This window comes from Choloepus didactylus, chromosome 22, assembly GCF_015220235.1.
Source record: "Choloepus didactylus isolate mChoDid1 chromosome 22, mChoDid1.pri, whole genome shotgun sequence".
NCBI lineage: Eukaryota > Metazoa > Chordata > Mammalia > Pilosa > Megalonychidae > Choloepus > Choloepus didactylus.
Window position 1 is genome coordinate 22,834,553 of NC_051328.1, and position 26,751 is coordinate 22,861,303.

The window sequence follows — 26,751 nt, forward strand, 5'->3', positions numbered from 1 at the left end:
TGGAGGCCAAATTCAACATATCTGAGTAACTGAATTATTTTAATTTTAGTTTAAAAACTTTTGTTAATGAAGTTTAAATCAATCCTTCGTAGAGTTCCAGAGAATCTTCTAGGAAACCCCTATTGAGAAGCACTGTTTCCTCAACCTCTCACTACAGAGCCCCCATCGCCGAACCAGAAATCTCCTCTCTACTGCCTGCGGTCCTCCCCTTTTCTAGCACGGTTCCTTGATCCAATCTATGACCGAGCTGCTTTGAGCGACTGGTAGACCCACCCCGGGAGAGAGCCCAACCCCTCCCTGAAGGCGTTGATTGGCAGCCCATGCTGGGCGCGCCGCCACTCGCATTTGTTTTGGCGTCAGGCGCGCGCTGTGATGACGCCACGACGCTGACGCCAGAGCATGGCAGTAGCTGTGGTGGTGGTGGCGGCGGTAGCCGCGGCCGGGAGATGGTCGGTAGAGCCGAGGAGACGCCGAAGAGCCCGCCGCCCGTGTGAGGTGAGGCGGCCCGGCCCAGGGCGACGGCCCAACAGGCGGGAGGGGCGGACGAGCTGCCATCGAGGTCTTTTCCTGGAACACCGGGGTCTGTCCTTGCTCAGCCCAGAGTCCTCGGCCCTTGACCGGCACGCCGGGGTCCGCGAGGCCTACGGGGACAGAGAACAAACCGGGCGATGGCCGCTCGGGGTCCCCGGTGTCTGAAGCTGCACTGACCTCCAAACATGCTGTCGCTTTAGGTAGCCCACGTGACAGGGTGAACTAACCCGGTTGTACTCCCTGTCTCTGGCGTTCGGCGCCTGCCCCACACCCCTCTTTTGCGGCTAAACATTAGGGACTGGCGGATAGCTGATCGCTTCCTTGTACAGGCTGGAAAAAAGCATTTCAAGACTGGTCGCTTGTTTGGCAGACCTGTTACCCTGCCTGCAAGGGGAAGCCCAGCGCCTCCACCCCCCACCTCCATCCTCCTACCTGAAACTGCTGAAGTGATAATTCCCACCTGAAAGTTTGAATAAGTCCTCCACTGCCTAAACCGGCTCCTTGGTGCCTGTAGAATAAAGGCCTAGCTTCTTATCAAAGCATTCAGGGCTGTATATAGAGACTGCCTAACCCAGCAGTCAACACCTGGGCACTCTGTGCTCTGTTTACACTGTTGGGCATTTGAGCCTCCTGTTAGCTCTGTGGTTTAATACATTTATGCTTTAGATACACAGTTTTCTCAGTTTGTAATACTGTTCCTTCCACCCCACCCCCTGCAGTGTGGAAAACGGTGTCTTTTAAAAATCCATCCTAGATGTCCCTTCCTTGGAAAAGCCTCCTTCATTCTACATTTAGCCATTGAGTTCTCTGTACTTTTATCCTTGCTACTACTGTTGAGTATTTCATGTGTTGCTTGATGGTGAGCCTCTTGAGAATGAGGGTTGTGTCTTCTCTCCCTCTGAGTGTCTGCCACTCTGCCTGGCATAAAGTAGGGCTCCAGAAGCATTTCTGAATGAACTGGGCTAGGTTGCTGATTTTAGAATGGATACAGATTCAGCTGCATTATTGAAAACCTATCAGGGGCCAGTATCTGAGGAGAGCACAAATGTTCATCTCCTTGTGTGTGTGTGTGTGTGTGTGTGTGTGTGTGTTTGCATGCATGCGTGTGCATGTGTAAGCATTCTTGTGCACATGTGCATTAAGGGTGCCGCCTCTTCTTTGATGATCTAAGATATCTTGGGGAAGCTTTTCAAGATAGAAGTTCAAATATCCCAGTCCTTGAGGTTTTGATTCAGAAGATCTGAGACGGGAATCTGAATTCTGAAAAAACTCCCCAGGTGACTTCATTCTGCTTCCTGGTTGGCGATCTTTGTTATTGCCTCAGGAAACTTGTCCTTTCCTCTGTCCAGTGGGAAGGGCTGGCTGTACCTTGTGGATTCCTGTTGCAGTCTCATTGCTCTTTCCTTAGGGAGTCAGTATGGTTTGGTGGTTAGAAGCATGGGCTTTGGAGTCAGAAAGACCTGGATTCAATTCCTGTCTTTTGTGGGATCTTGAGGCTCTTTGAGTCCTAGTTTCTTCATTACAGAATAATTATGCCTACTTAATGTGGTTACTGTGAGGGTTGATCTAGTGCATATAAAATGCTTAGCACAGTTGGAACTCAGTAAATGGAAGCCAGTGTCATTACTAATGGTTGCTCTTCCCAGAGTGTGTCTGTTGTCACACTCTAGGAAGGTACTCTTGCTCTTCAGACTGAACCATGTATAGGAAGCTGCCTTGTGTTACATGATTTCCTCCAAGTCATTCCTGTACATCAGGAAAAGCTCTGACAAAACTGTGCTTCCACCCAGGGCAGTTACAGTTGGCCATTCCCCTAGAAAAGATTTGGAATGCTGACTCACCAGAGGGTGGGCTTGCTGAATAAGCACATTGTCTTCAATAAACTAATTGGAATTCCTGGGCTTTTAAGTTGTATAAATGAGCTGGAGGAAGTGCAGCCTTTAGGAAACCTGTTTGCCTCAGTTTTGTTTGCTCCTGGAGTGGAATGCAGATCCTCATGTCCATGGAATCTGAAATTGTTGCTGGGTTTCTCTGCTAGTCATGAGTTCATACTTAAATGAGTGAGACTTTGGTTTGGCCTTCTGTTTTACCATACAAGTACGAGAATGTTATGGGCAACTTTGATCCTCTTCAGAGCTTCCCAGCTGTGTGAAGCAGATGGGCTATAGGTGTGCCAAAGTATCAAAGCTTTGAGTTTGCTGAGAACAGCTGTCTCGGTATCATTCTCTGGCATGAAAAAAATTGTGGAAAGACAGCCCTGGAAGAAGGGAAGTAATTCTGCTGTTGAGAGCTGGAAAGAGACTTATTTATTTGAACTCCCTTCCAGTCCAGGAATCTTACTCAGTGAGTATCAAACCAGTTTGTGTTGGCTAGGTCATCACTGAGCTCATTCTTGGTACAGCTCTTCTGTTGCCATGGTGTCTGATGTGATGCTGAGGAAGAAAAATGTGGGTGTTTTCATTTGCTGGGGGAAAATTATCTCAGAGGGACCCCTTCCAGCCTGCCAGCCTTGATGTTGCCTCTTAGGGCATCATAAGAGTGATAGATCTAGGGACTGTTGGTGTGGAACCATCTGGACTGTGAGTTCCTTGAGAGCAGAGTCTATGGCTGTCTTCTTTTTGTGTGTCACAGTCCCTGGCAGAGTTTCTGGCCCACAACAGGAGCTCAGTAAGTATTTGTGGGTTGAACCCTAGGAGTTTGGAAGGAAAACTCCAGGTACGTTGCTAGGGTCTGTATTTCTGGTGATGATGGGCAGTGGGTACGCTGTCTTAAAAGCAGTTGGGTTCACAGTGAAATAAGGAGGATAGAGCAAATTTTTGAACTTGTCTTTCAGCCCTAAGGCAGAGATCTCTGCCCACTGTTGGAAGAAAAACTTTTCATGTCAGTTGGGGTCTCACAGCTTTGTTGAGCAATTCATGAATCGGGCAGCATCCCGTTCAGAAAGTAGAAGGGAGCTCTACTGAGCGGGAGTGAAGGGGAAGCTTATATAGGGTGAACACTAAAGCAAGAGTGGGAAGGGTCTGATTAGCTGGCATTGTTTCCATTCTACATAGTGGGGTCTCACAGAGTGGGGAGCAGCTATACATTGGTTAGTACCAGGTGTTGCTTATTGTGGATCTGTAAGGTTCATACCAGTGTTCTATTTTCTCAGAAAGCCCCTGCAGGTCAATTATCTTTGTCTTCTGGAAAATCCTTTCTCAGACAAGGGGTCCCTCCTGGCAATGCCCAATGTAGGCAGCCTTTTTATTTTACTTAATGCCACTAACAATTGTCGTATAGAACAATGGCACCCAGCTGGAGTCCTTAAATGAAGAGTGGGGTTCCTGAGTTACTAGACTAAAATAAATTTTAAAACTTCTGATACTAACTACGAAGACTGCAAAAATTTCAACCCATAACTATAATGCAATTCATTTCTGACTGTAACTGCCCAGAGCTAGGCCATGCTCCGCAGGTTAAAAGCAATTCTTTATGAGAGTGCCCTATGGGCACCAGCTGCAAGTACAGGGCCCAGACCGCTGGCACTTCTCTGTCCACCAGCTTTTACCTTTTGGAGCCGTGGTACCCAGCTGGGGTCCTTAAAGGAAAAGGTGCAGTTCCCAAGTTACTATATTTTTAAAAGAAGTCATAACAATTTTTATTATGAAATAGCCTTAAAAGTTAGAACAGTCGGGCATGAGAGAACTTTTTGGGGGATGGAAATATTCTAAAATTGAAGGTTGGTGATAGTTGCACAACAATGTAAATGTACTAAAAATTGTACAGATATGGTACTAAATCTTACAATGGGTAAACCTTCTGTATATACAATTTTTAAGGGAATTTATTGTTTTAATAAAGGAAACCTCAAGGAAAAAAAGTTAAAACTTTATAGGAGTTAATTATGTAGAAAGTGTTTTTAGACACAAGCACTTTAATAAATTGATGTGTATTTTTCCAGCTTTTTTTCTTATGCATATACTAGTATATACAATTCTATGACACACATTTTTATTAAAATAACTTTTTAAAATGTAATATGTAGTGATGATTTTAAAATATAGCAATAGCAAAGAGGTATATAAAGTTAGAAGTAAAAGTCCCTCTTCTTTCCTGCTACGAGACCCCTCATATTCTCACATCCCAAAGGTGATTGCTGTTAAGTTTCTGTTGTACTCTTCCAGAATATTTTTTCCATATATTTATGGCTATAACTTTTTAAAATCTTTCGTTGGATGTACTTTTAAAAAATTTTTTTTAAAATACAGTTTTATTGAGATATATTCACATACCCTACAGCCATCTGCAGTGTAAAATCAGTTGTTCACAGTACCATCATATAGTTGTGCATTCATCACCACAGTCCATTTTCCTCATCCCATCCTTTTTCATTTAATTAAAAAAAAATTTAATACAGTTTTATTGAGATATATCATTGGATGTACTTTTTATATATTCTTTTAAACTACTTATAATATATCACAGACATGAATCCTGGCATGTAGCCGCTCAATAAAATTGTTCAGTGACTGCTGTGTTTCTTTCCTTGTCAATATATATAGTTTTACCTCATTCTGTTCAACAGCTGCAGATCATTCTGTTATATGACTATATCTTAATTTAATTATTCCCAAATTGATGAAATTTGGGCTGGTTGCCAATTTTTCGTTATTATAAAAGGTGCTGCCATAAGCTTTTTTGTACAGGTATGTCTTTGCATATCTGTGGTTTTATTCTATTATTTCTGGAAATGGAATTGCTGGGTCCCCATGTCAGTTTCCCTGTTTTAGAAAGTAGAATTGTACAGTTCTCTCTAAGGCCACAGAGGTCCTTTTGTATGAGTCCTTGTCTAAAGTGACAGGATTCTTTGTGTGATATTTCAGCTTGCCTTGTGACGGTTAGAAGTGCTGTTTAGCAGTTACATATTTCTGGGATTACTGAGAAATTACTACTTCATTTTAGTATACAGTCTTTCAAAAGATGGGAGCGGAATATAAAGATCTCTGTAGGCAAAAGGTTGTGAAGCTTTGCTATGGAGAAAAATCTTGTGGGGATGTTGGAGCTGGGGCATATGTCTGGAGAGAAGTGGGTGTCTGTGGGCCCCTGAGGAGAGATGTCCATAGCTCAGGCTTCTCTGGCCATGAAATTGTTTCTGGATCCATCCTTGATCCCTGTTCTTGGGCCCCCACCCTCCCTCCACAGACGGTCAGGTGTGGCAACTTGTAGATACACTTGCTTTGGGGTTCAGATAACAAGCTATAAGACCCAAGCAGACCTAAGAGATTGGGCTTTCTTCCTTGTTGAGGACATTTACACAGGCGCCCCTGGCTCTGGTTTAACCACCAGTCTGGCCTCTTCCTGCTACTTGAAAATTTCTGAGGTTCGGGGATGTTGCCTTGCAGCAAATAGAAATCTGAGAGCCAGACCACCTTTCATTCATTGTTAGCAAACACTGCCTGCTTTGAGCTCCGCGCTTTGCTGGATGCCAGGGGAGTTCTAGAAACCTGAGAAGTAGTCCCTTCCTTCAAGAGCTGACAACTGTGATTAAAGGCAATCTAGAGTAGAGCAGTGAACAGCACAACCTAGATTGTACTTGGAGCAGAGGTTTAAGAAGACAGATCCTTCAGAAAAGGTCCTCAGTAAAGGTTTGTTGATTCACCAGCCCAGCACAGTATGGGGAAGGATTGATGTCTTAGCATTGTGAGGCCGAGCTCCGCTGGTCCCTGGGCACTATTGGAGTCTTTCCTGTGTGGTGGAAGGAGCCCTAGATGGGAAACAAGGAGATTTGGGTCCATGCTCGGCCCCTATTCTCTGAGTGGCTTTGGACTAGTCTCTCTGTATTTCTTGGCTTGTCATTTATGTTGAGTGTCAGTGGGGATAGCAGTGTTGTATCCTCATGCCCACTTCATACTCTTCAAAGCGCTTGCCTTCCTTGAAGAGTGCTTTGGATCAGACTAGGGGGTGAGGGTATGGTGAGTCAGGTACTTTCTGTAAGATGTGTTAGGGTGCGTTAGGGTTGGTGTTGTGAGAGAGCTGGCACAGTCTGACTCTTACGGGGTGGGGGCGGGGGGCTGTCTCTTCCTAAGGCTCTCCTCATTCTCACCCACCTCCACCTGGATCACTCTTCTGGGGGTACACACAGGAGAGCCTCTGCCCCCCTTCCCTGAAGGGGTTTTGCCAGCCACCTTCCCTGTCCTTATGTCTGCCTTTTCACTAAGCCAACGTGGAATGAGGATGTAACAGACATATTTGGAGTGTGGAGCAGCTGGGATCACTTGAGGCTGTCACCCATGCCCTCCCCCAGAGCTGGCACCCTCCCCTCCACCCACAGTCTGTAGTTGTAACAACTCTGAAAGAAACTATGTCCAAGGAAGGAATAAGGAAGGTCAGAGAGCGTTCAGAAAATCCTTGGCTCTCTTACTGCTGATTTTAGATCCCTGTGCAGGTTTTGTTTGTTTACAGTGGAAAATCAGGACTTTTTGCTTGTAAATCTTAGTTTCCTTTATTAGGACCAGACTAGTTATGCTCATTTAAACCAAAGAGCCAGTGCTTATTCCTGGAGACAGCTATCCATTTTGTGACTTTAGGGGTCTGCCTCCTCACCAGAACGAAGTGACATCTGAGTGGCTGTGCCTTCCCCATAAGCTGGGGTTCCCACTTCCAAGCACTTCTTCCCTCTGAATGGTGGTAGACATTGTTTACCGAGTGGTTTTGGGTGTCAGGGGCCTCTGTTCTGCCTCAGGAATACTGGCTCAAGCGCTATCCTTTTTCCAAGCTTCAGTCTCTTATGCATTGAGGTTTTGTATTTTCCTTGAAAGAGGAGATGAGTCTGCAAAATTCCAGAGTCCGTAGTTCTAATCTTTGGCCTTCGTGAAAAGGAGCCATGTTTCTCGGTGCCTTCACTTAAACCATTATTTCCTAAGCCATCAGATGGAGCCATGTGGGACTGCCTGGGAATTTGGGTGAGAACTGCAGCAAATTTTGGAGACCCTTGCTTCAGTTTTTGGAGGAATCTTTTCCTCTCCTGTGAGGAAAGATAGACTTCATTCTACTGAGAATCATATTGATATACTGATTAAAACCCAAGCCATTAATTTGTGGTCCTAAATGTCTGCCTTTTTTCTGATGGATTTGTAATCAAGGTCTTGGGTATGTTTCAGTGATGAGCTTGTTTCTTAAAAGAGTTAGCCATCTTGGTCAGTATCTTCCTCCCCACTTGGAATTCAGGCCCTTGACTTACTGTAATATGATGGCCTTTGGGGGTTCTCTGTGACCCCCAAGATGCCACAGCAAAACCTGCCTGGGTCTCCCTTTGCTGCCTTTAATGGGATCGCTTGCTGGCTTCACAAGAGGGTGAAGAGGGTGGAGGTGTTGCCCCCTTGGCCCAGAGTCTCTGTCCCTGACCTCTTTTCAAATGTCAGATTAGATTCTACATCCATTGACCTACAGTGAATGTCACTCGGATGTTCCACATGCACCACAACGCATCCAAAATGGAACTGTTCCCTTTCCTTCCCAAACCTACATTCCTGCTCCATTCCTGACCCTTTTACCCAAGAGCCTAAGCCTGGGACTGGAGTGCCACCCTTATGTTTCCCTTCCACGCCCTCTGTCTAACCTCCAGTCCTGTCAGGTGTGTCTGTTTTGACCTTCCTCTCATCCACCTTGCACCTCTTTCTAAATATGGATCTGGTTGCCTCACTTTCCTGCTAAAACTCCTCAGTAGCTAGGAAGGTCCTGGCTCCTCATCGTGATGTGTGCTCCTCTCCATTAGCTGGTTCCTGCTGACCTTCCAAAACTTCAGCACCCCAGTCTTTGCATCACCAGACCTCCCATTCTCAGGCACATTGCTGCTCCAGGCCTCTGGGTCTTGGAGTGTGGTATTCTCTCTGTCTGAAACTCCAGTCTCTCCTCTCCTCACCTGTCTCCTTGCTTCAAGACTGACTGGGGGATCACCTCTTCCAGGAAGCTCTCTCTAACTGCTGCATCACTCTGCTTGTATCCTACTCTTGTTTCTCAAACTTAACACTTACCATGCTGTGTTGAAATGATACGTTTTTTATTTTCTCTCTATTGAGACTGAGTTTATTGACCATGTTTTGCTTGTGTGTGTGTAAAATATAGTCTACATTGGACCTTGTCTTCATTCCTGTATTCTTTTTTTATCATATTTTTAATTGTAAAATATAACATATACATAGAAGTGATAACTTTCCAAGTGAAATTTAACAAGTAGTTAGAGAACAACTTTCAAAGAATATTATAGGTTACAGTTCCACAGTTTCAATTATTTCCTTATTGTGAAATATAACATATATACACATAGGTAATATCTTTCAAAGTATGCTTTAGCAAGAAGTTACATAGGAAATTTCCGAAGTTGTTATGAGTTATAGTACCATAGTTTCAGTTATTTCCTTATGGTGAAATATAACATGTATACAAAAAGGTGATAGCTTTCAAATTATAATTTAACAAGTAGCTATAGAATAAATTTTCTAAAGATGCTATGGGTTACAGTTCCACCATTTCAATTCTTTCCTTCTTTCCTGTGTTCTTAACACTTAGTAGATATTCAATAAATGTTTGCTCTGAATTGATCATTTCACTCCCACTTCTGTGCGAAATAATTACAGTAATAAGAAATTCCCCCACTCTCTTCTTCAATCAGTGGGGCCCTCAGATAGACCAAGAGGAGGGCAGCCTAGGATAGAAAGGTGGTGACCTCTGGAAAGTAGTAATTCCAGCTCTTGACTTGTCCAAGATCCCACCAGTCCCAGGGCATTAATAGTTAGAACAGCTCTGTCTGGGAAGCAAATGGGAGAGGCTGCTGGATCCTTATCCCAAGGCCGCAGGGTGTCCTGGCCCACGTCCTGAGTCACATCTAGATGGAGCTTCCAGTATCCTCTCCAACATCCCTCCCTGCTTTTGAATGAAGCCCAGGCTAGTTTGATAGTTCCCTCCTGGCAGTGTGCTGAGGCTTGTGATCCCAAGTTCACTGGGATTGATTCCAGCTAGCTGTGGGCCTGTGTGGGATTTCAGCTATCCATGTAGTGAACAGGGGAAATGAGAGACCTGGAATGGGGTTTTAAAACTGCCAGGGTAAAGACGGTGCATTAGCAAAGTAGTGGAAGCCACCAAGGAAAGAGTGAGGTTGGGGCAGAGGCCCAGGGCAGTGGTTTGTTGTTGTTTGTTGCAGGGGACCAACTCCTACAAGAGGCCTTGAGGGCCAGGACTCCAGGGTGCCTTGGAGAAGCTGCTTTCCGAGCCCTGGTGGTTAATAGCTTTGGACAGCAGGCCTCCAACACTCCACACCCCTGTTTCAGAAAAGATGAGTCAGAGCAATAAAAGGAATGATTTTTAACATTTTAAAAACGTGGGAATTTAATTAGGATCCAGGCAAAGTAGGGAGGGGGGTGGGAGCAGTGACAGCTGAGACTAGTGTGGGTTCCTGCTCCTCTCTCAGGACTGAAGAGCAGCGTGAGACAGACTCCAAGGAGGTGTAAACCAAGGCCTCCCTGCTAGACCCTCCATTGAATCTCAGCTCTGAGCACGCAGGGGCCAAAGCTGTCCTCCCTTCCAGGGAACCATAATAGACTCAGGTCTTCAGTCTTTCTCAGGCTGGGTCTAGGTTAATCAAGGAGGGTGGGGTGCCAAGGGGGAGGCTGTGATGAGATAGATGCCCTCTCTCATCTTTTTTAAATTTAATTATTTTCTAAAGTAGAAAAGGGGAAAGCTCAGCATAAAAGTTTCAGAAAATACAGAGAAATGAAGAAAAAAATATTGCCCTTAATCCCTCTTTTAGACGTGTGAGAAATCCAGTGACTGGCTATGACTTGGGGTAGCCCCGGACCTGTGAGTGTGCCATGGGAGCATGGTGCCTTTCCTTCTTGGAGCGACATGTGCTGGTCACCTTCAGTAGGCATGACCTTGAGCTGGGCACCTGGAAAGACACGAGAGTTGTGACCACCAGCAGCAAACAAGATGAGTCTTGAGAGAAGCAGATTCCAGGCTATGGAATTCAGATGAAGGAAAGACGACTCTCAGCTGGGGCTTCAGGGAAGGCTTCCTGGGCGAGCTACCTTTTGATTTGTGTCTTCAAAGTTGAATAAGTCTTAGTATGGCTGACTGTGGGAACAGAAGGTTCAAAGTTTCAAAAAGATGTGAAAATATGGCATGTATATGGGGAAATGGTGTGTTCGAGTGGAATGAGAGAAGGATGAAGGAAACAGAGTAATAAAGGGGGAGAAATCCACTGAAACTGGGCTGAGAAGAGCCTTGACTGTCTCATCAAGGAGTTTGGACTTCACCCAGTGGGCAGTGAACAGGGGTATGGCATGTCAGACTTGTGCTTCCAAGATTAATCTTGTCTGGTTGTATTGGGTAGATTGTTATGGGAGAATTGGAGGTGGGGGTGGCTGTAGAGATTGCGAAGGTAGTAAGGGGACCTGAGCTGTGGCGATGCAGTGGGTGTGAAGAGGATGGATAGATTGGGCACTGTATGTGGGTCCAGGTGCCTGGGAATAGGGGAGCACCATTGATGGTGTAGGCTAGGAGGGGAGAACAGGAGCAGGGGGTTTCTGGGGCAGCAGCAGGGCAGACAGAGATGGACACAGTGATTTAGGGACCAGCTGCACATTCCTGGCTGAGGCCATGAGAGTGCCAGGGCAAGGGAGGAGGGCTGAGATGAGTTCTGTGGAGTCCCTGAGAGGCAGAGATATTAGGCATGGTGGCAGGCCACGTGATAGGCCGCTGGTGTGCGGAGGGGAGGCAGGGAGGAGGATGGCTCATGTCCCTTCAGAGGTGTTCTTGGCTAGGCTGACTTGCCCTCTCTTCTGTCTGTGCAGGTGTAAACTGGGTGCTACCTGCAGAGCAGGTCCTGCCAGCCTTGCTGGAGAGGATGCCCCCGTGTCCGTGATGGGCTGTGGGACAAGCAAGGTCCTTCCTGAGCCGCCCAAGGATGTCCAGCTGGATCTGGTTAAGAAGGTGGAGCCCTTCAGTGGCACTAAGAATGATGTGTACAAGCACTTCATCACAGAGGTGGACAGTGTTGGCCCTCTCAAAGCCGGGTTCCCAGCAGCTAGTCAGCATGCACACCCCTGCCCCGGAGCTCCCACTGCTGGCCACACAGAGCCTCCCTCGGAACCACCTCGCCGGGCCAGGGTGGCCAAGTATAGGGCCAAGTTCGACCCGCGCGTGACGGCCAAGTATGACATCAAGGCCCTGATTGGCCGAGGCAGCTTCAGCCGGGTGGTGCGTGTGGAGCACCGGGCGACTCGTCAGCCATATGCCATCAAGATGATTGAGACCAAGTACCGGGAGGGGAGGGAGGTGTGTGAGTCAGAGCTGCGTGTGCTGCGCCGGGTGCGCCACGCCAACATCATCCAGCTGGTGGAAGTGTTTGAGACGCAGGAGCGTGTGTACATGGTGATGGAGCTGGCCACTGGAGGAGAGCTCTTCGACCGCATTATTGCCAAGGGTTCTTTCACTGAGCGTGATGCCACGCGGGTTCTGCAGATGGTGCTCGATGGTGTCCGGTATCTGCATGCACTGGGTATCACACACCGAGACCTCAAGCCTGAGAATCTGCTCTACTACCACCCGGGCACTGACTCCAAGATCATCATCACCGACTTTGGCCTGGCCAGTGCCCGCAAGAAGGGCGATGACTGCCTGATGAAGACCACCTGCGGCACGCCCGAGTACATCGCCCCTGAGGTGCTGGTCCGTAAGCCCTACACCAACTCAGTAGACATGTGGGCACTGGGGGTCATCGCCTACATCCTGCTCAGTGGCACAATGCCCTTTGAGGATGACAACCGGACCCGGTTGTACCGGCAGATCCTCAGGGGCAAGTACAGTTACTTGGGGGAGGTGAGTCTGCCCTGCGCCTGTCCAGGGGGTGTTGGGGGCCCAGGGTGGGGGGCTGTATCCTGCAGCTCTCTGTCAAAGAGATGTGCTCTGTGGGCCATGCTTTTGGGACCAGGAGGTAAAATGATGAAGTGAGCCTAGCAGGGTAGATTAGTTTGGGTTCCTCCAAAAGTGAACCCTGAGACGAGGATGTGGGAGCTGATAGGTTGTTTAGGATGTGATTTCAGTAAGCACAAGTGAAGAAGTGTGGAGAGTGAGACAGGAAAGGGCGGAAACCAGTAAAGGGTGCGTTCAGGAGTGGACTGTCACTGCAGGCCCTGGGGACCCTGGGAGTAATCGTGTGGAATGGGCCTCAGAATGGTACCACTGAGGGAGAGAGAAGGGTGTTTTTTAAAAATCCACTGACTCTTGTACTTCATGGACCAAGGATGTCTTTGGGGGAGTTAAACCCCTGGCATTTCTGGGCTTTCCTGAATGCCAGTTAGTGCTGGAGAAAGTCCTCAGGGAAAGAAGCGGAGAGATGCAGGCCCTGGTGGTGGGAAGCATCTGCCTGCACAGAAGCAGTCCCCTGCAGTGGCAGGTGAGCTCAGAAGTGGGTGAGGGGGCTGGGGCAAGCTAGAGTGAACATGCGCTGCCCAGGGGGCAGCTGCTTCTCATCTCTGTCTGGTTTTGCCAAGCAGAGGTGAGAACCCTGTTTGTCCTGACCTGATTTTTGAAAAGAGAAGCCAGAAATCTAGTAGTCCCCAACCTTCCCAATCTCCCCCCCCACCCCTCCGCAAAACCATGGGATCTTAAAATGTTGGAATCTAATTCACATATTTCAGCAACACCTTGTGTGCCAGCCAACACTTACCTGTGGGCCAGATTCAACCTTCAGGCCATTGGTTTGGTCTTTGGTTCTGCTGCTATTACTGATAACCTGAAAAAAAATTCTGTTAGGTTTCAACACTGTGCTGGAAGTCAAAGGAAGGTACAGAAAAAGTAAGAGTTAGATGGTCCTTAGGAAGGAGACCGACTGGGTGCGAGACAAGGCTAATGCATGGGACAGCAAGCGCTACAAGGGGAACATAATGGTCTGCTCCGGGAGGCTGTGAAGAAAAGAATGTGACAGTGTTACATGGAAGGTGAGGTGAGCTTTGCAGGATGACAGGATTCTGCTAAGGCAGTGAGGCCCCTTCCCCCAGAGTACCCCCTAGAAAGTACTTCCCACGGAGTGTTCTCCTCAGGCCTGGGCCTGCTGAGGCTCTAGGACCTGTTTCCTTCTGCAGTCCAGCTTCCTGCTAGGGGTTGCAGACTGGAGCCTCTCTGGCCATCTGCTGGCCCAGGGCAGCTTTTCCTGCAGGAGTCACCCAAAAGCCTCCTGCTATTTGCCTTCAGCACTTGAAGTCCTCTGTGCCATCTCCTTCCCTGTCAACTTCCAGGCATGGTCATGGGACCGGTCAAGGACTTACCCAGTGTGGGGAGGGGAGTGGCATTCCCTGTAGTATCTCCAGATTATGTGTCTCAAGGGTGGGGTGAGGAAGGGAGGAAAACCTTCAGGCCCAGCTCTTTCACAAGCACAGGGCAGGGCACTATGAGTGCCACTCTAGGGAGTGCTAGGCAGGAGCAAGGTAGGTGGTGAATGTTTACACCAACAACTGAGGCCTTCAGGCCCCAGGGGTAGAGGGGTCACTGTAGAGCTGCTGGATGGGCCCTCACTGCAGAGTGGTCATCCTGATGGAGGGCTCAGGCCTGGCCCACTGTCCCTTTCAGATTATAACTGAAGAGGTGGTTTCTGCAGAAAACCTGGCTATTGCAGACCTACTGTCCTGGACAGTAAATGGGACCATGCTGGTACTGAACGAGAACTTGGGCAGCCAGAGGATAATTCCCCAATCCTCAGTTAAAAGGCAGGGGTGCCCAACAATGAAGTGGTCTGTCTTAACTGGGACCATTCCTGTCCAATTAGATTTGATTTAAGGCTCAGATGAACTATTGGTGCTTATGGGGGGAACTGGGAGGAGGGAGAGGAGGGGGCACAGGTGGGTGTCAGAGGGAACTACCTGGGATGAGCCTCGGGATGAACCCCAAAGTCTGTGTGGGGCCTTAGATTCAGCATTTCTAACAAGTACCCAGGTGATGTTGATGTGACTGGCCCACAGACCATACTTTGAGGAACAAGAGTTTAGGCAGGTGTCATAAAATGCACTGAGTTGGTCAGGGACAGCCTTGGAGAAGGTGGGGCCTATGCTTTGGAGGATGGTCAAGAGGTGTCAGACCAAGAGAAGAGGAATGGCATCTGCAAAGGCATGAGAGGGAGACAGCAGGAGGCTGGCTTGGAGGCAGTAGCCTAATGGGCAGGTTCATATATGGCTGAGATCAAACCGGATCCTCTAGGGGCACTTGGGAAGTTCAGTTGTCCTAATACAGGCTCGAGAGAACCACATTGAGGTTGTTGCTGAAACTGAAATTTTAAGCTTGATCCATGAGAGCTTGAAGGTTGAGAACCTGGCCTCTTGAACTAGTAGGAGCCATGTCCCCTGTGTCCATCTTGGGTACCTGAGCCTGGAATGAGGTCCTGGCTGCAGTGTGGGAACAAAAGAACAAGGAGTGAGCCAGCTCAAAAGAGGCTTGCCAGGGTTGTCTGGACATTTGGCTGGATGGGGTGGGGCAAGGGAACCATGACCCCTTGGGGGCTGGAGACTACTGTCTGGCCAAGACTGGCATGAGTCAGGGAGATTTGTTTTTCCTTCTCCTGCTGTCTTCAGTGATTAGAAAGGTATATGGTTCCTGTGGAAGAGGGTCCTCCACTTGTGATGCTGGAGGGAAGGAAGCTTAGCCAGGGGATTTCAGCACCAGCTCACATCGGAAGCAGCTGGGCATGGGATGGAGGTGCTTCCGCAGGAAGGGATTTTTGGTTGTTCCCTCTTTCTGGCCACCCAACTCCGGGTGGATCAGCAGTGGTAGAAATGTGCTTGCTGGCCGAAGGGGAAGCTGGGGCATTCATCTCCAGTTCTCCCCTAAAGCTCATACTTTCCTCCTTGTTCCAAATGGATTCAACAGAAGCAAATGCCGGCTGGCCAGGAAGCCTAGGCTGTAATGGAGGTTGTCACAGAGGACACCATCCTGCTCGCCCTCTGGGCCACGTCCGATTGCAGGTCAGAAGACCGAGAATCCAGCCCACAGAGGCTGTTGTTGTGCCAAGGCTCTGCCTGGCTTGCACTCCAGGACCCTTGACACCTGGAGTGCTGCGTGGTACCAGGCTGTTGAGTATCCAGCTGGCAGAGGGGGCAGCAACCTTAGCTACAGGCTGGGGGTGCTTGAGGTGCTCCTAAGAGGTGCTGACAGAGGAAAGATTGTTTCCCAAAGTCTGTAGGTTTGCCCAAGTTTCTGTTTCTGGCCATTTTTGATCAGGTACTTTATCTAAGTGGAGCCTACAGAGGCTTGCTAACTGGCTATTGATTTTCTAGGGTGGGAGAATGACGAATGGAGTGGGGAATGGACTCAGCTTCCCATTCCTACTCTAGCAAAAAGACTAGATACTGAGATTCTACGTTCTGTCTTGTTAGAATCATAGAACATGAGTCTGGGACATGAAGGGGGGGCACTACCCAGTCTTGGACCCCCACTGCCCTTCACCTGGAACTGAAAACATCAGTTCCAAGATCCAGGGTCTAGTCTGTGGCTGGCCCTGGTGGGACCTGGTCTGTTACCAGGAACTTGGCTGACCTCAAGAACAGATTCTACTACTCTCTGAGGAGAGTTCCGGTTGGGAGGGATTTGTCTGTGGACCTGCCTTGCCATACTCTTGGGAGGCAGGGTCATTGATGGAGGGAAGCACACCAGGTGGGTCCTCCTTTGGCACCCTCCCCATATCCTAACACTCCAGGTGCTTCAGTCCCCAGCACAGGCCCCATACCCCAGCCCAGCCCCATGCAACCTTCAGGCCCCAGACGTTTGCTCCATTCAGTCTCCATTCAGCTTTCACTCAGACTGTTCCCTCTGCTCCCAGCATTGGCCTTAGAAATGTGAACAGCTCTAAAAGCTCCCCTTGCTTGCCCCTGGTCTGATTCGGAGATTGCTTCTTCCAGGAATAGTGCTGACCACTGTTACTGTGTAGAGTCTATTAAGTGCCAGGCACGGGGCAGGGTATTCTACACCCAACATCTCTAATCTCCACAACAATCCAGCCGGTAGGTGTAAACCCTATTTTATATATGAGGAAATTGAGACTCGTGAGGGTAAGATGCTTGCGCAGGGTCCCACAGGTCAAGAGTGGCAGGCCTGGGATTTGAATCCAGGCTCTCCTGGCTTCAGGCTCTTGGCCTTCCCACCACTGCTGTTTCCTTTCCCACACACATGCCTCGGGAGTTGCTGGAGCCTTTGTTTCAGCACTTTCTTGGACTGTTGGCTGTGGACCCACAGTCTGGCTGGTAAGATCCTTGAGGACAGCATATACTTCCTGCTGTCATGTCCCAGGCTTGGTGCACACCTGTTGGGATATTTGCTGGGTTGAACTGGGGTGCTTACAGTTGATGACTGGCTTTTGAGGGAGACACCAGTGGTTGTTGGTGAAGCCCTCGATGGGTCCCAAAAGCAATCGCTGGTGTTCTGGGGACTAGCGTCCAGGAAGAAGTGGAGATCCTGCTGGAAATGGATGCACTTAGGAGGTGGCTGGGGGCATAAGCAGGAGGAAGGATTTGAAGGTTCCAGGAGCATATATGCTCCTCATTTCTTAGGGTCAAGTATAGGAGTCTTGGAAGAGAAGGAAGTGCTGGGAAGGAGAAGACTGTGATAGATGATTTTGCAAGGAGAAATCTGAATTTTTACCTGATGACTGAAAGCTCTGGAGGGGACAGGGCCAAGCTAGGCTCACGATCCTGGAAAACTGGGGAGGTAGATGTCGGCCAGATATGAGGAAGGCCTTGTGAGCTGGAGAGCAGTTTGAAGACACAAAGAGACATCTGGAGAGAATGAGCATCCTGTCACGGGAGGCCCCAGGAGGATGGGGGAGCCAGGGAGAGGCTGTTTATAAAGGAGGGGCAGAGCTGTGAGTCATCATCTGTAGCATCACTCTAGGGGACTGTGGCAGTCCCTCCAGCTTGGAGTTTCTGTGATTCACTGGAAGTGAAATGTGACATCCCTGGGCTGTTATCATGGCTTTTGTCAAGAGTTCTATTCCTAGAGGCAGAAAATTTGAAGAGGCTCATGGATGATTGATGGCAGAGTGGTGCCACCAGCAGCTTTGCCATCTGCCATGTATGGCAGCTTTGACACCCTCCTCTGCTTGGGTAGTCTCTGAGCTGTGGGCGAGCCTGGCATCTGCTCCAGGGACCGGGGGACTTAGGCCAGAGTTCTCACAGATCCTTGTTAAGGAGGGTGAGTGTGCAGGGGCCAGAGTGCTGGTGGGAGCAGAAGCCCACTGGAAGGGTCACTTGGCCACTACCTGGGGAAGGTGTTGGTGGGAGGTGGCTTCCCAGGAGAGGGTCTCAGCTGCAGGCCAACCATCCATCCACCTGGGGCTGAGAGCACTTGTTCAGGAGCAGTGAATTGGTCACCTTGTGATTCTGATAGCCCTGCCGTGGGAAGAGTGCCCAGAGCCAGTTGACATCTATGTTTCCCTCTTAGCTCTTCCCCTTACCCCCTCCTTGCCTCATTCTTCCCTGCTTCTTAAAGTGACTCTAACACTTGCAATTCTGCTCTGGGATGTTGGAGGTAAAATGAGGAGGCAGAAGATGTGGCCTGTCCTAGTGCTTTCTGGGCAAAGCTGGACAGTGCCGACAGGGCTTGGTCATGTGGCCTGGTTCTGATGCTCGGACCCTTCTGTTTCCCACCCCTCCCCTTGCTTGCCCCTGGATGCCACAGGGAGCAGTGGAGTGAGCAGGTTTGGGTCCTAGCTCCCTTGCCCGGAGCCTTGGGGAGGACTGCCCAGGAGATGTGGGAGAGCTGAGACTGGATGTGTGTGCAGAAGGCAGGGAGTTGAACACCTGGGGAGGCCTAGCGTGTTTCCTGGCTCATGCTTGGATTCTGCTGGATGCTTTTAATTGCAGCCCTCCCTTCCCACCTTCAGTCTGGATTAGGGCTGTGATGGACCCTTCAGCTACCTGCTCATCTCTCACTGGCCCCTGTGTCCAGAGACAGGATAGCTTTCCCGCATCCATCTCAATAGCTGGCAGCAGAAGAAACACAAATTGATTTTAGAGTCTTCTCATCTGTGCAGCAGCCCTAGCCCTTCTTCCTTGCCCGCCTGCTGGTAGCTGCTGACTGTCAAGTGCTGGATGATGACACCTTCTGTATGCGAGGATCCCATAGGATGAACAGATGTCCCCAAACCTATCCTGAAAGGCTTCCTTGGGAAGGGCCGGCCCTACCTCACTAGAGCTCTCCTGGTACATAGTAGGTGTTCAATTAATGTGTCTCTCTCCCTTGCTGTGGGAGCAGAAGCCCTCAGGTCAAGTCCCTGACTTGTCCCTGGAGGTGGCATGGTTTGGTCCCCTGGGTGTGGACAGTGGACCCTTATTGGTCCCTGTGGTCACTGTGGTTGGAGACCTCCTGGGGGAAGGCAGGGGCAGCTGCTCAGGCGTCTGGGTGGGGGGGCCATGGCAGGGCAGGAGGTAGGCTGTGAGTAGATAAGAGCAGCAGTTCCCCCTCACATGCCACCTCTAGGCCACCACTCGGCTCCCTGGAGCCCTGTCCTCCTGGCACCCGTCTGCTACCCTCCCTGGTTACAGATTCTCAGCAATACCTTTCCTCGGGTGAGGCAGAAATAGATGCCCATCTTGCCACACTGCTGCATTTAGCTCTCCTACAGAAGCATCTTGCTCTGACCACCTACTGCATCTCATTAGCCCAGGGTCATAGCCGCCTTTCATGGCTGCTGCTTCCCACCCCCGCTGAGGCCTCTCAAGCAAAGGAGGTGTAGTGTGGATTGTGTCAGAACGGGTAGTGGTGCACCTTCCATTCCCTCCCTCTCCTGCTCTTCCCATTGTCTGTCTCCACCTGGATAGCACTGCCTCTCACTGGCCCTGTCACTTCGAAAGCTCTCTTGTCCCCTTGGGAGCTGCCAGGGCTGTCATCTCTCCCACATCCTGACCTCTTTAGATCTGCCGATGGCCTCCCACACTCATCTCCCTTCTGCCTCCGCTGAGGTAGAAGCAGACTCTCGGTTAGATAGAACAGTTAAAGGCGACCTGGTCCAACCTAGCTCTCTCATCACATGGGTCATGCTTCTCTTTCCGGCCCGAAATGCCTGTTTGAATGTCTCCCAGTGGAAGAGCAGTGCCCAGAACTGAGCTCTTCTTAATGTGCCCGCCGGCTTGGAGCAGAGAGCTGTCACCTCCTCTCTTCACTCCTCCTGGCTTTCCGTATTGACCGGTGCCAGCCCTGAGCTGAGGCTTGTGTGCCCAGGGTTCCAGGGACATGGAACTTTAGAGATAGAGGTCACAGCTGTGGGTGAGATGTTGACAGCCACCAGGGCTCCAAACTTCCTCAGAAATTAGAATGGTAGGAAGTTTAAAGGAAAAAAAAAAAAAAAAAAGCCGGTTAGGCCCTGGAAACCTCTTGGCCTCAGCAGAGCCCCTGAGTGGGGATAGAAGGGAAACTATTCTGTAGCAGACTCCTAAATCCAGACCCGGCCAGGGCTGCTCCGGGATGTTGTCAAAAGTAGATATTGCTTGGTTGCTGGCACAGGCTGTTGACATGCTTCTCATTCCAAAGTGAGCGAACAGCACCCTTTCTGACCCTTGAGTTGTACCCTGTCTCCCTTCTGTCCCTCTCCTTTACTTCATGGGCCCTAGGTTGGGAGAGGTGGGGGCGTAAGGTTTCATTTTGTTACTCATCTCAAATTTCAGAATACAGCTTTACTAACCTTTAAGTTGTCACGCCCTTTCTCATTTTATTTTTATATTCATTCTCTGCCCCTTTTTAAAATTCCATTCTCTTCCTTCTTTTTCTTCCCCCAGGCTCTCTCCCCGCAGGTCCTTCTCTTTTCTGCTGCTCGCCCCCACCCATTCCCTGCCAGGCCCCAGGGTGGTGGATTCTGTCTGGTCGAGAAGCACAGGAGGATGGTGAGTGTCTTGACCAGGGGAGGGGCCACTGCTCCCACTGCTACAGTGTTTAATTCTGCTGAGCTTTCCAAAACATTTTCCCTTGTGGGAAGCATCAACGTGAGGTGTTCTTTTTGTCAACTAATAGTTCTTCTCTTCTGTGTACACCCATTCCCAGAAGCTCTGTTTCCCAGAATTTCCCCCATGTTCTTTTCCCTGTTTTCATCCAGGCCCACATAAATACAGGAAGGCAGCCTTTGTGGGTGGGAATACTAGGTCTGAAAATACATCTTGAGACAAAGCTGAGGAAGACCTGAGTCATGGTGGCAAAGCCCAGATTTCTTTCCTCCCTTCCTTCCCCTAGCAGCTCTTTGGTGGGTGTTTCGGTTTGCTAAAGCTGCTGGAATGCAATATACCAGAAATGGTTTGGCTTTTTCAATGGGGATTTATTAGGCTGCAAAGTTACTGTTCTGAGGCCATGAAAATGTCCAAATTAAGGCATCAAGAGGTAGATAACTTCTCTGAGGAAAGGCCGATGGCATCCAAGGCACATGGTGATATCTGCTGGCCCTTCTCCTGGGTTCTGGTCTCAAAACGGCTCTCTCAGTTTCTGTGGGTCCTTCTTGCTTCTCTTGGGATGTTTTCTTTCTTAGCTTCTCTCTGCTCTCTCCAAAACTGTCTTTGCCTTTTATCCTCTTATTGAGGACTCCAGCAAGGGGATTAAGATCTATCTTGAATGGGCGGGGTCACATCTCCTTGGAAACAACTTAATCAAAAGGTCCCACCCACAATAGGTCTGCCCCTCCAACATTGGATTAAAAGAACATAGGCCTATCTGGGGTATATAATAGATTCAAACCAGCACTCTCCACCCTCTGGGCCCCCAAAAGATTTTCTTTCCATATGCAAAATACATTCATTCCATCACAATACCACAAAAGCCTTAAATCATTTCAATAATAGTATTAAGTACAAAGTCCTATCAAAATCAGTTATAGGCATGGTTTGTCCTAAGGCAAAACTCCCCTCTGGCTGAGGACCTATGAAACGCAGAACAATTTATCTGCTTCCAATATACAAAGGAGAGACAGTCATGGGAAAAACGTTCCCATTGCCATAGGGAGAAATTAGAAGGGAAATGGGTCATGGGACCCAAACAGTTCTGAAAACCTACGGGGCAAACTCCATTAGATTTCAAAGCCTGAGAGTCATTTGTAGGATGACGTTTTATCCTCGGGGCTTGAGAGAGCAGCAGTCCCACCATTTGCAAGGCTTGCCCAGCGGCCCTATTCTCTCCAAACACTGGGGTGATTGCTCCAACATATCCAAGCATTGGGGAGACCGCCTTTTCTCGGCCCCACCCTCCTCAGTTATCAGGGCAGCACCTGGACTCTACCATCTCTGGGGTACAGGCTCTCCCCTCTTCGAACAGTGAGGTAGTGACCAGGCTCTCTCCGATACCCAGGGAATGTGCTCCACCCTCTTTGAACTCCAGGGCAAACACATTCTTCATGTGCATGGGTGGGTCCGCTCTCCTGGCCTGAGGTGTCTTAGCTCCAGACCTTGGCTTCCATGGTTTCTGTCTAGTTATTTGGTTAAATCCCCATGCAGGGCACTGGCACCTGGCCCAGCTGCTTACAGCTCTTTGAAGACGGGGGCTGCTGGCGCCTGCCCAAGAGGGCTGAGCTGGTGCTCAGACAAATGAGCCCATCCGCATTCTGCACACAGCTGCAGGTATGCAGTAATTGAAGAGGCAGAGAGTCTGGGGAGTGGGACGAGGGGATCAATCTGTCTCACTTTGGCACTAACTGCCTGGCTGCTGTGAGCCTGTGCCACTCTGGAGATGGAGATGCTGAAGCCCCCAGGGTGGGTCTGGTGAGAGGCCCTTCTAAGACTGCACTGGGCTGGTTTGCAGCTGCAGGTGGCCTTGGCTTGGCTGGGTGTGGGTGCAAAGTGGGGAAACCTGCGATGCGTCCAGTGTTTAGGTTCCTGGCTTGTGAGTCCAGCTTTGCCAGTTTCCTCCATCCTCTGCAGAGGGATTGCTCTGCTTGTGTCTTGGCTGGACCGAGGCACAGGGGCAGAATGACAGGCAGGGCAACTCCTCTGCAGAGGATGGAGAAAACAGTGGCGAGCCCTCTTTGAGACTGCTCTACCAACATGTAGGCTGAGCCACACTGTGTTTCCTTGTGATTTCGCATTTTCTTGGTGACCACAGAAAGCCAGGCAGGGCAGCACAGGTATTCTCTGACTAGCATGTTGAGCTCTCAGTTTGTTGTGTCTGTCAGCAAACCTTCTTCTTTCCTTTGCTTAAGTGAGGAACAGGGGCCGCAGTGAGTGTCTGTAGTCTGGACTGGCTGGCCCCTCACGGTGGCTCCTTGTGTTCAGGTGGCAGCAGCAAGCCATGGGGCTTTCTAGAGCTGGGTGCCAAGGCTGCTGTGACAACTGTCCGGCCAGGTCACTCTTCATGTTGGCCTGGGTCCCAGAGTCCTGAGTGGTGCGGGCCCTCGGGGCAGCATGGCTTGGCTGCTTGTGTGGGAGGACTGAGGCCTCCTGTGCCCCTTGGCTGCTTCTGGCCCGCAAAGCATTCCTGGGCCTGCCCTGGCTGCCCTTCTCCCAGGAGTCACTGGGAGCCAGTTCGCTGGTGAGGAGGACCCTGTTAGGTGGCTCTTTGGAAATATGGTTTCCCTGTCACTTTTTTCCAGAACAGCTCAGTAAAAGTTGAGATTTGCCTTCCAAAGGGCATGTGAGGATGGCAGTCACAAGTGGCCCTGAGTGAGCACTTGCCCTGCCCCATCCCTGTACAACTAGGGGAACGGGGTTGGGGGGAGTTGGCTGTCAGGGGAGTCAGACTGGGGGTAGCAGTGATCAGCGTTGTCAACGTGTCTGCTAAATGGGCAGGCTGCCTGCCCCAATATGGGAGCGCACAGATTTTCCTGAGCCCCCTGGAGAGTATATTCAGGGGTCCCCTAAGGTAAAAGGTACCATGGGGCAGAGCAGGCAGACCCCTTCCCTCCCAGCAGGAGGGTGCTGGTGCCACTGGCATCCCAACTGTGCCATCTGCAGCAGGTTCAGGGAAGGTCCTAGCTGTCTACCCTTTGGGGAACATCAGAGCAGTACTGTGTCTGCCCTCCTCCAGCCCAGGGGCTCAAGGATCCTGACAGAACCCCAAGGCCTGGAAGCAGCGCCAGTAGAGAGGGCACCCATCAGGCAGCATCCATGGGTCGGTTTGTTTACTCACTGAGCCTTTATCTACTGATTGCCTCCTTTATGTTCATCCAGTGCACCATAGTCTTTTGGGGACAATAAACTTCAAATCACAGTCGAAGTGATAGCTGGGGTGATTGCTGTAAGCACTGGGTGGTAAGAAGGAGTCTGATCAAATGTCCTTTACCTGAGAGATGCACAGGATTCAGCCAGGTAAAGAGGAGCCATGCAGGCTGAGGCGGAGACGAACAGACACTGGGAGTGTGGGCACAGGGAGGCAGGCGTGGGCCCATGTGGTAGGGGCATGCTTTGTGGAATTCCTCCCTGGGGACAGAAGGTACTGAAATGAGGCTGGCACAGCATGCTGCCAGGGAGCTCCAGCATGGCTTAGAGAAGTCAGGTAAACTGGAGGGTGCCCCTGAGAAGGGTCCTGGTCCCTGCCTGGCCCACAGGAGCCCCTGCCCTCTCAGCAGACTGGGAAATCTGGTTGTTTTAAATTGTTTCCTTTTCTCTCCATGGCTGAAAGGTTGTGGTGGAGCAGTGGTATCCCCCATGCCACCTTGTCAATTGAAGGGAGGTCAGACTTCATTCACTTCAAGGTCTAGGAAATTCCCCTTAGGTGTGGGGCCAGGGCTGGGTGGGTAGGGAGGCCCAGAATGCTTGCAGTGCGAGGAGCAGGGTGGTGCCTCTCGCTAGGTGCAGGTCTGAGTGCTGTGGTGGTGGCATCCTCAGGATGGGGAGAGGACAGTGATGCATGCTCTCACTCTAATGCTTGTCCTTGGCCTCTAGCCCTGGCCCAGTGTGTCCAACCTGGCCAAGGACTTCATTGACCGCCTGCTGACGGTGGACCCCGGAGCCCGCATGACAGCACTGCAGGCCCTGAGGCACCCGTGGGTAGTGAGCATGGCAGCCTCCTCCTCCATGAAGAACCTGCACCGCTCCATCTCCCAGAACCTCCTCAAACGTGCCTCCTCACGCTGCCAGAGCACCAAATCTGCCCAGTCCACACGGTCCAGCCGTTCAACTCGCTCCAACAAGTCACGCCGTGTGCGGGAGCGTGAGCTGCGAGAGCTCAACCTGCGCTACCAGCAGCAGTACAATGGCTGAGCCGCCTGGCTGTGGTGCAGACAAGGCAGGGGCCTGGCCTGGCCTCAGCACTGCTGTGCCGTCTGGGTCTGACACACTCTCTGAGCTAGGCCTTTGTGGCCGGGGCTGGGTGGGGAGTGTCTGGCTCCTTCTCTGTGCCTTCATTAGCCTCCATCCTCACCCTGGACCTGGGCCTGGTGTGATAGAGTGGAGGTGGCCCAGGAGTGGGGTGCTATGCACTCCTGGAACTCGGAGCCTGGCCTGGCACTGATGCCTCTTCTGGTGGGCAGCTGTTTTGGTCACAACTTGGGGGAGGAGACAGGACCGGGGCTTCCTTGGCTCTTCCCCAGACCACAGGGGATTGCAATGCTGGGTGGAGGGTGTCCTGTGGCCCCACAACTTTTCTGATACTTACTTCTGGAACACCCCCCCCAAACCCCCTCAGAGCCTTCCTTCCCTGGCCCTCTACATCTCATGGCACACTGATCCTTAAGATTATGTTCTTGTGAGAGTCCCAGCTGGCACAGAGTCTGTGCCTGGGTTGAACTCTCAGTCCCTGGCCTCCTAGCCAAAGTCTGCCTCCTGGCCCTAGGACTTGTCAGGACCTCCAGTGGCAGGGCCATGTCATCGACCTTGGCCCTTCTGGACTGTGTGGCCATCCAGGTGGCTTGGAGCAGACCTGCCCCAGATTTAGATCTCTGAAGGCAAGAGGTTGCCTGCCCCTCCAGCCCCCCTTAATACCTTCTTTGCAGAGCCCACCATCACCTCTCTCTCCTCCTTGGGTGCCCACTCAATTCCCCAAGTGCCTCCCAACAAACTCTGGGGGGTTAAAGGGAGCCCCACTGCTGCTACCTGGGGGATGGGAACACCTGGCCCATCGCAGAGGGCAGGGGCTTCCCAGGGGACCCCACCCCCACCCCCCCAATCAGGATTTCATGTCAGCCCTGATTCCATCCTTTAGAACCATTGCCCATTGCTCCATCCCTTAAGGAGCCGCTGTTTCCTCTTCTGCAGCCTGAAGGCGCCATCTAGTGTCTGGCGTGGGTGTGGACAGCCCGGGAGTGACCACAGTGCGTACTCGACCTTCCGGGGGAAGTGGAAAGGGAGGAGCTGCTGCATTGGGGGAGGGTCCCTGGGCTGCTCAGCTCTCCCCTTCTGCTGACTTTCTGCACAGCTCCCCCTGGAACTTAGCCATACTGTGTGACCTGCCTCTGAACTCTGAGTGCCTAAGGGTCTGGCCTTCTCACAGCTGGTCTGTCCCTGTTTCCTTTCACAGCATTAACCTTCCTGTCAGCCCAGCTGAGTCTCAGCTGGAGGTGGCCCTTGCATGAGGTGGGTGGGGCTGGGTGCCTCCTTCGCCAGAGGCCTGAGCCACAACCATCCTCACATCCATCACAGTGTCCCTCCATCCCCAGCCAGGCTGGAACCCAAGTCCCTTCCCTCCCCGGCTACTTATGGTGGCTGAGAAGGGGCCAAGGTCCAGTTTTGGCCATAGCTGGACTGCAGGGCCCTGCCAATAGGGAGGGTTTGGCCCCCACTTAGCAACTCTCAGTGGACAGCCTTGGGTCAGACTCTTCTCTTTCCATGTGCCACCTCCAGTGGGAAACCAAGCCAAAGAGACCATTCTGTGCCAAGTCAACTGTGCCTTACACACCCTTGCCTCTGTCCATCAGTGCCTCCTGGGTAGGAGCCAGTGGAGAGCCTAGACCACATAGCCCCAGAACTCCCCCTCAATTCCACAAAGGCTTCTGGGGGCCTGAAGCCCTGGGGATTTATTTCCTCTCTTGCCCAGGTTAGGCTTGGTTCTGAGGTAGAACAGAGGAGTTGAGAGATTTTAGCTTTTGATAGGCCCCCTCATCTGGGCCTTCATGTCATGGATTGTGGATGGAGAATGTGCAGTTATTTATTTTGTGTACTCTGTTTGTCAGTGTATCCTCTGTACTCAATAAACAGGCTGCCCTCCCTGGGAAGGCTGCCCATTTGTCTGAGAGCCCCGGCTTCTTGCTGTCAGACCGAGGGGCTGTCCAGGGGGAGGAAGCATGGGGGCCCAGCCTGG

The 26,751-nt window shown here is 50.7% G+C and overlaps 1 protein-coding gene across 3 annotated transcripts; it reads left to right on the plus strand.

Moving 5' to 3' along the window:
- Positions 1–381: 381 nt before the first annotated feature.
- On the plus strand, positions 382–26,683 carry PSKH1 (protein serine kinase H1). 3 transcript variants are annotated; one of them, XM_037815557.1, is made up of 4 exons: positions 382–495; positions 11,358–12,384; positions 20,322–20,426; positions 24,399–26,683. In XM_037815557.1, the coding sequence occupies exons 2-4, from the start codon at positions 11,428–11,430 to the stop codon at positions 24,714–24,716; spliced, it is 1,380 nt and encodes a 459-aa protein (XP_037671485.1). In that variant the 5' UTR covers positions 382–495; positions 11,358–11,427; the 3' UTR covers positions 24,717–26,683. The 3 variants fall into 3 exon arrangements, with proteins under 3 accessions (XP_037671485.1, XP_037671487.1, XP_037671486.1); XM_037815559.1 differs by lacking the exon at positions 24,399–26,683 and adding an exon at positions 22,017–23,198; XM_037815558.1 differs by lacking the exon at positions 20,322–20,426.
- The last annotated feature ends 68 nt before the right edge of the window (positions 26,684–26,751 follow it).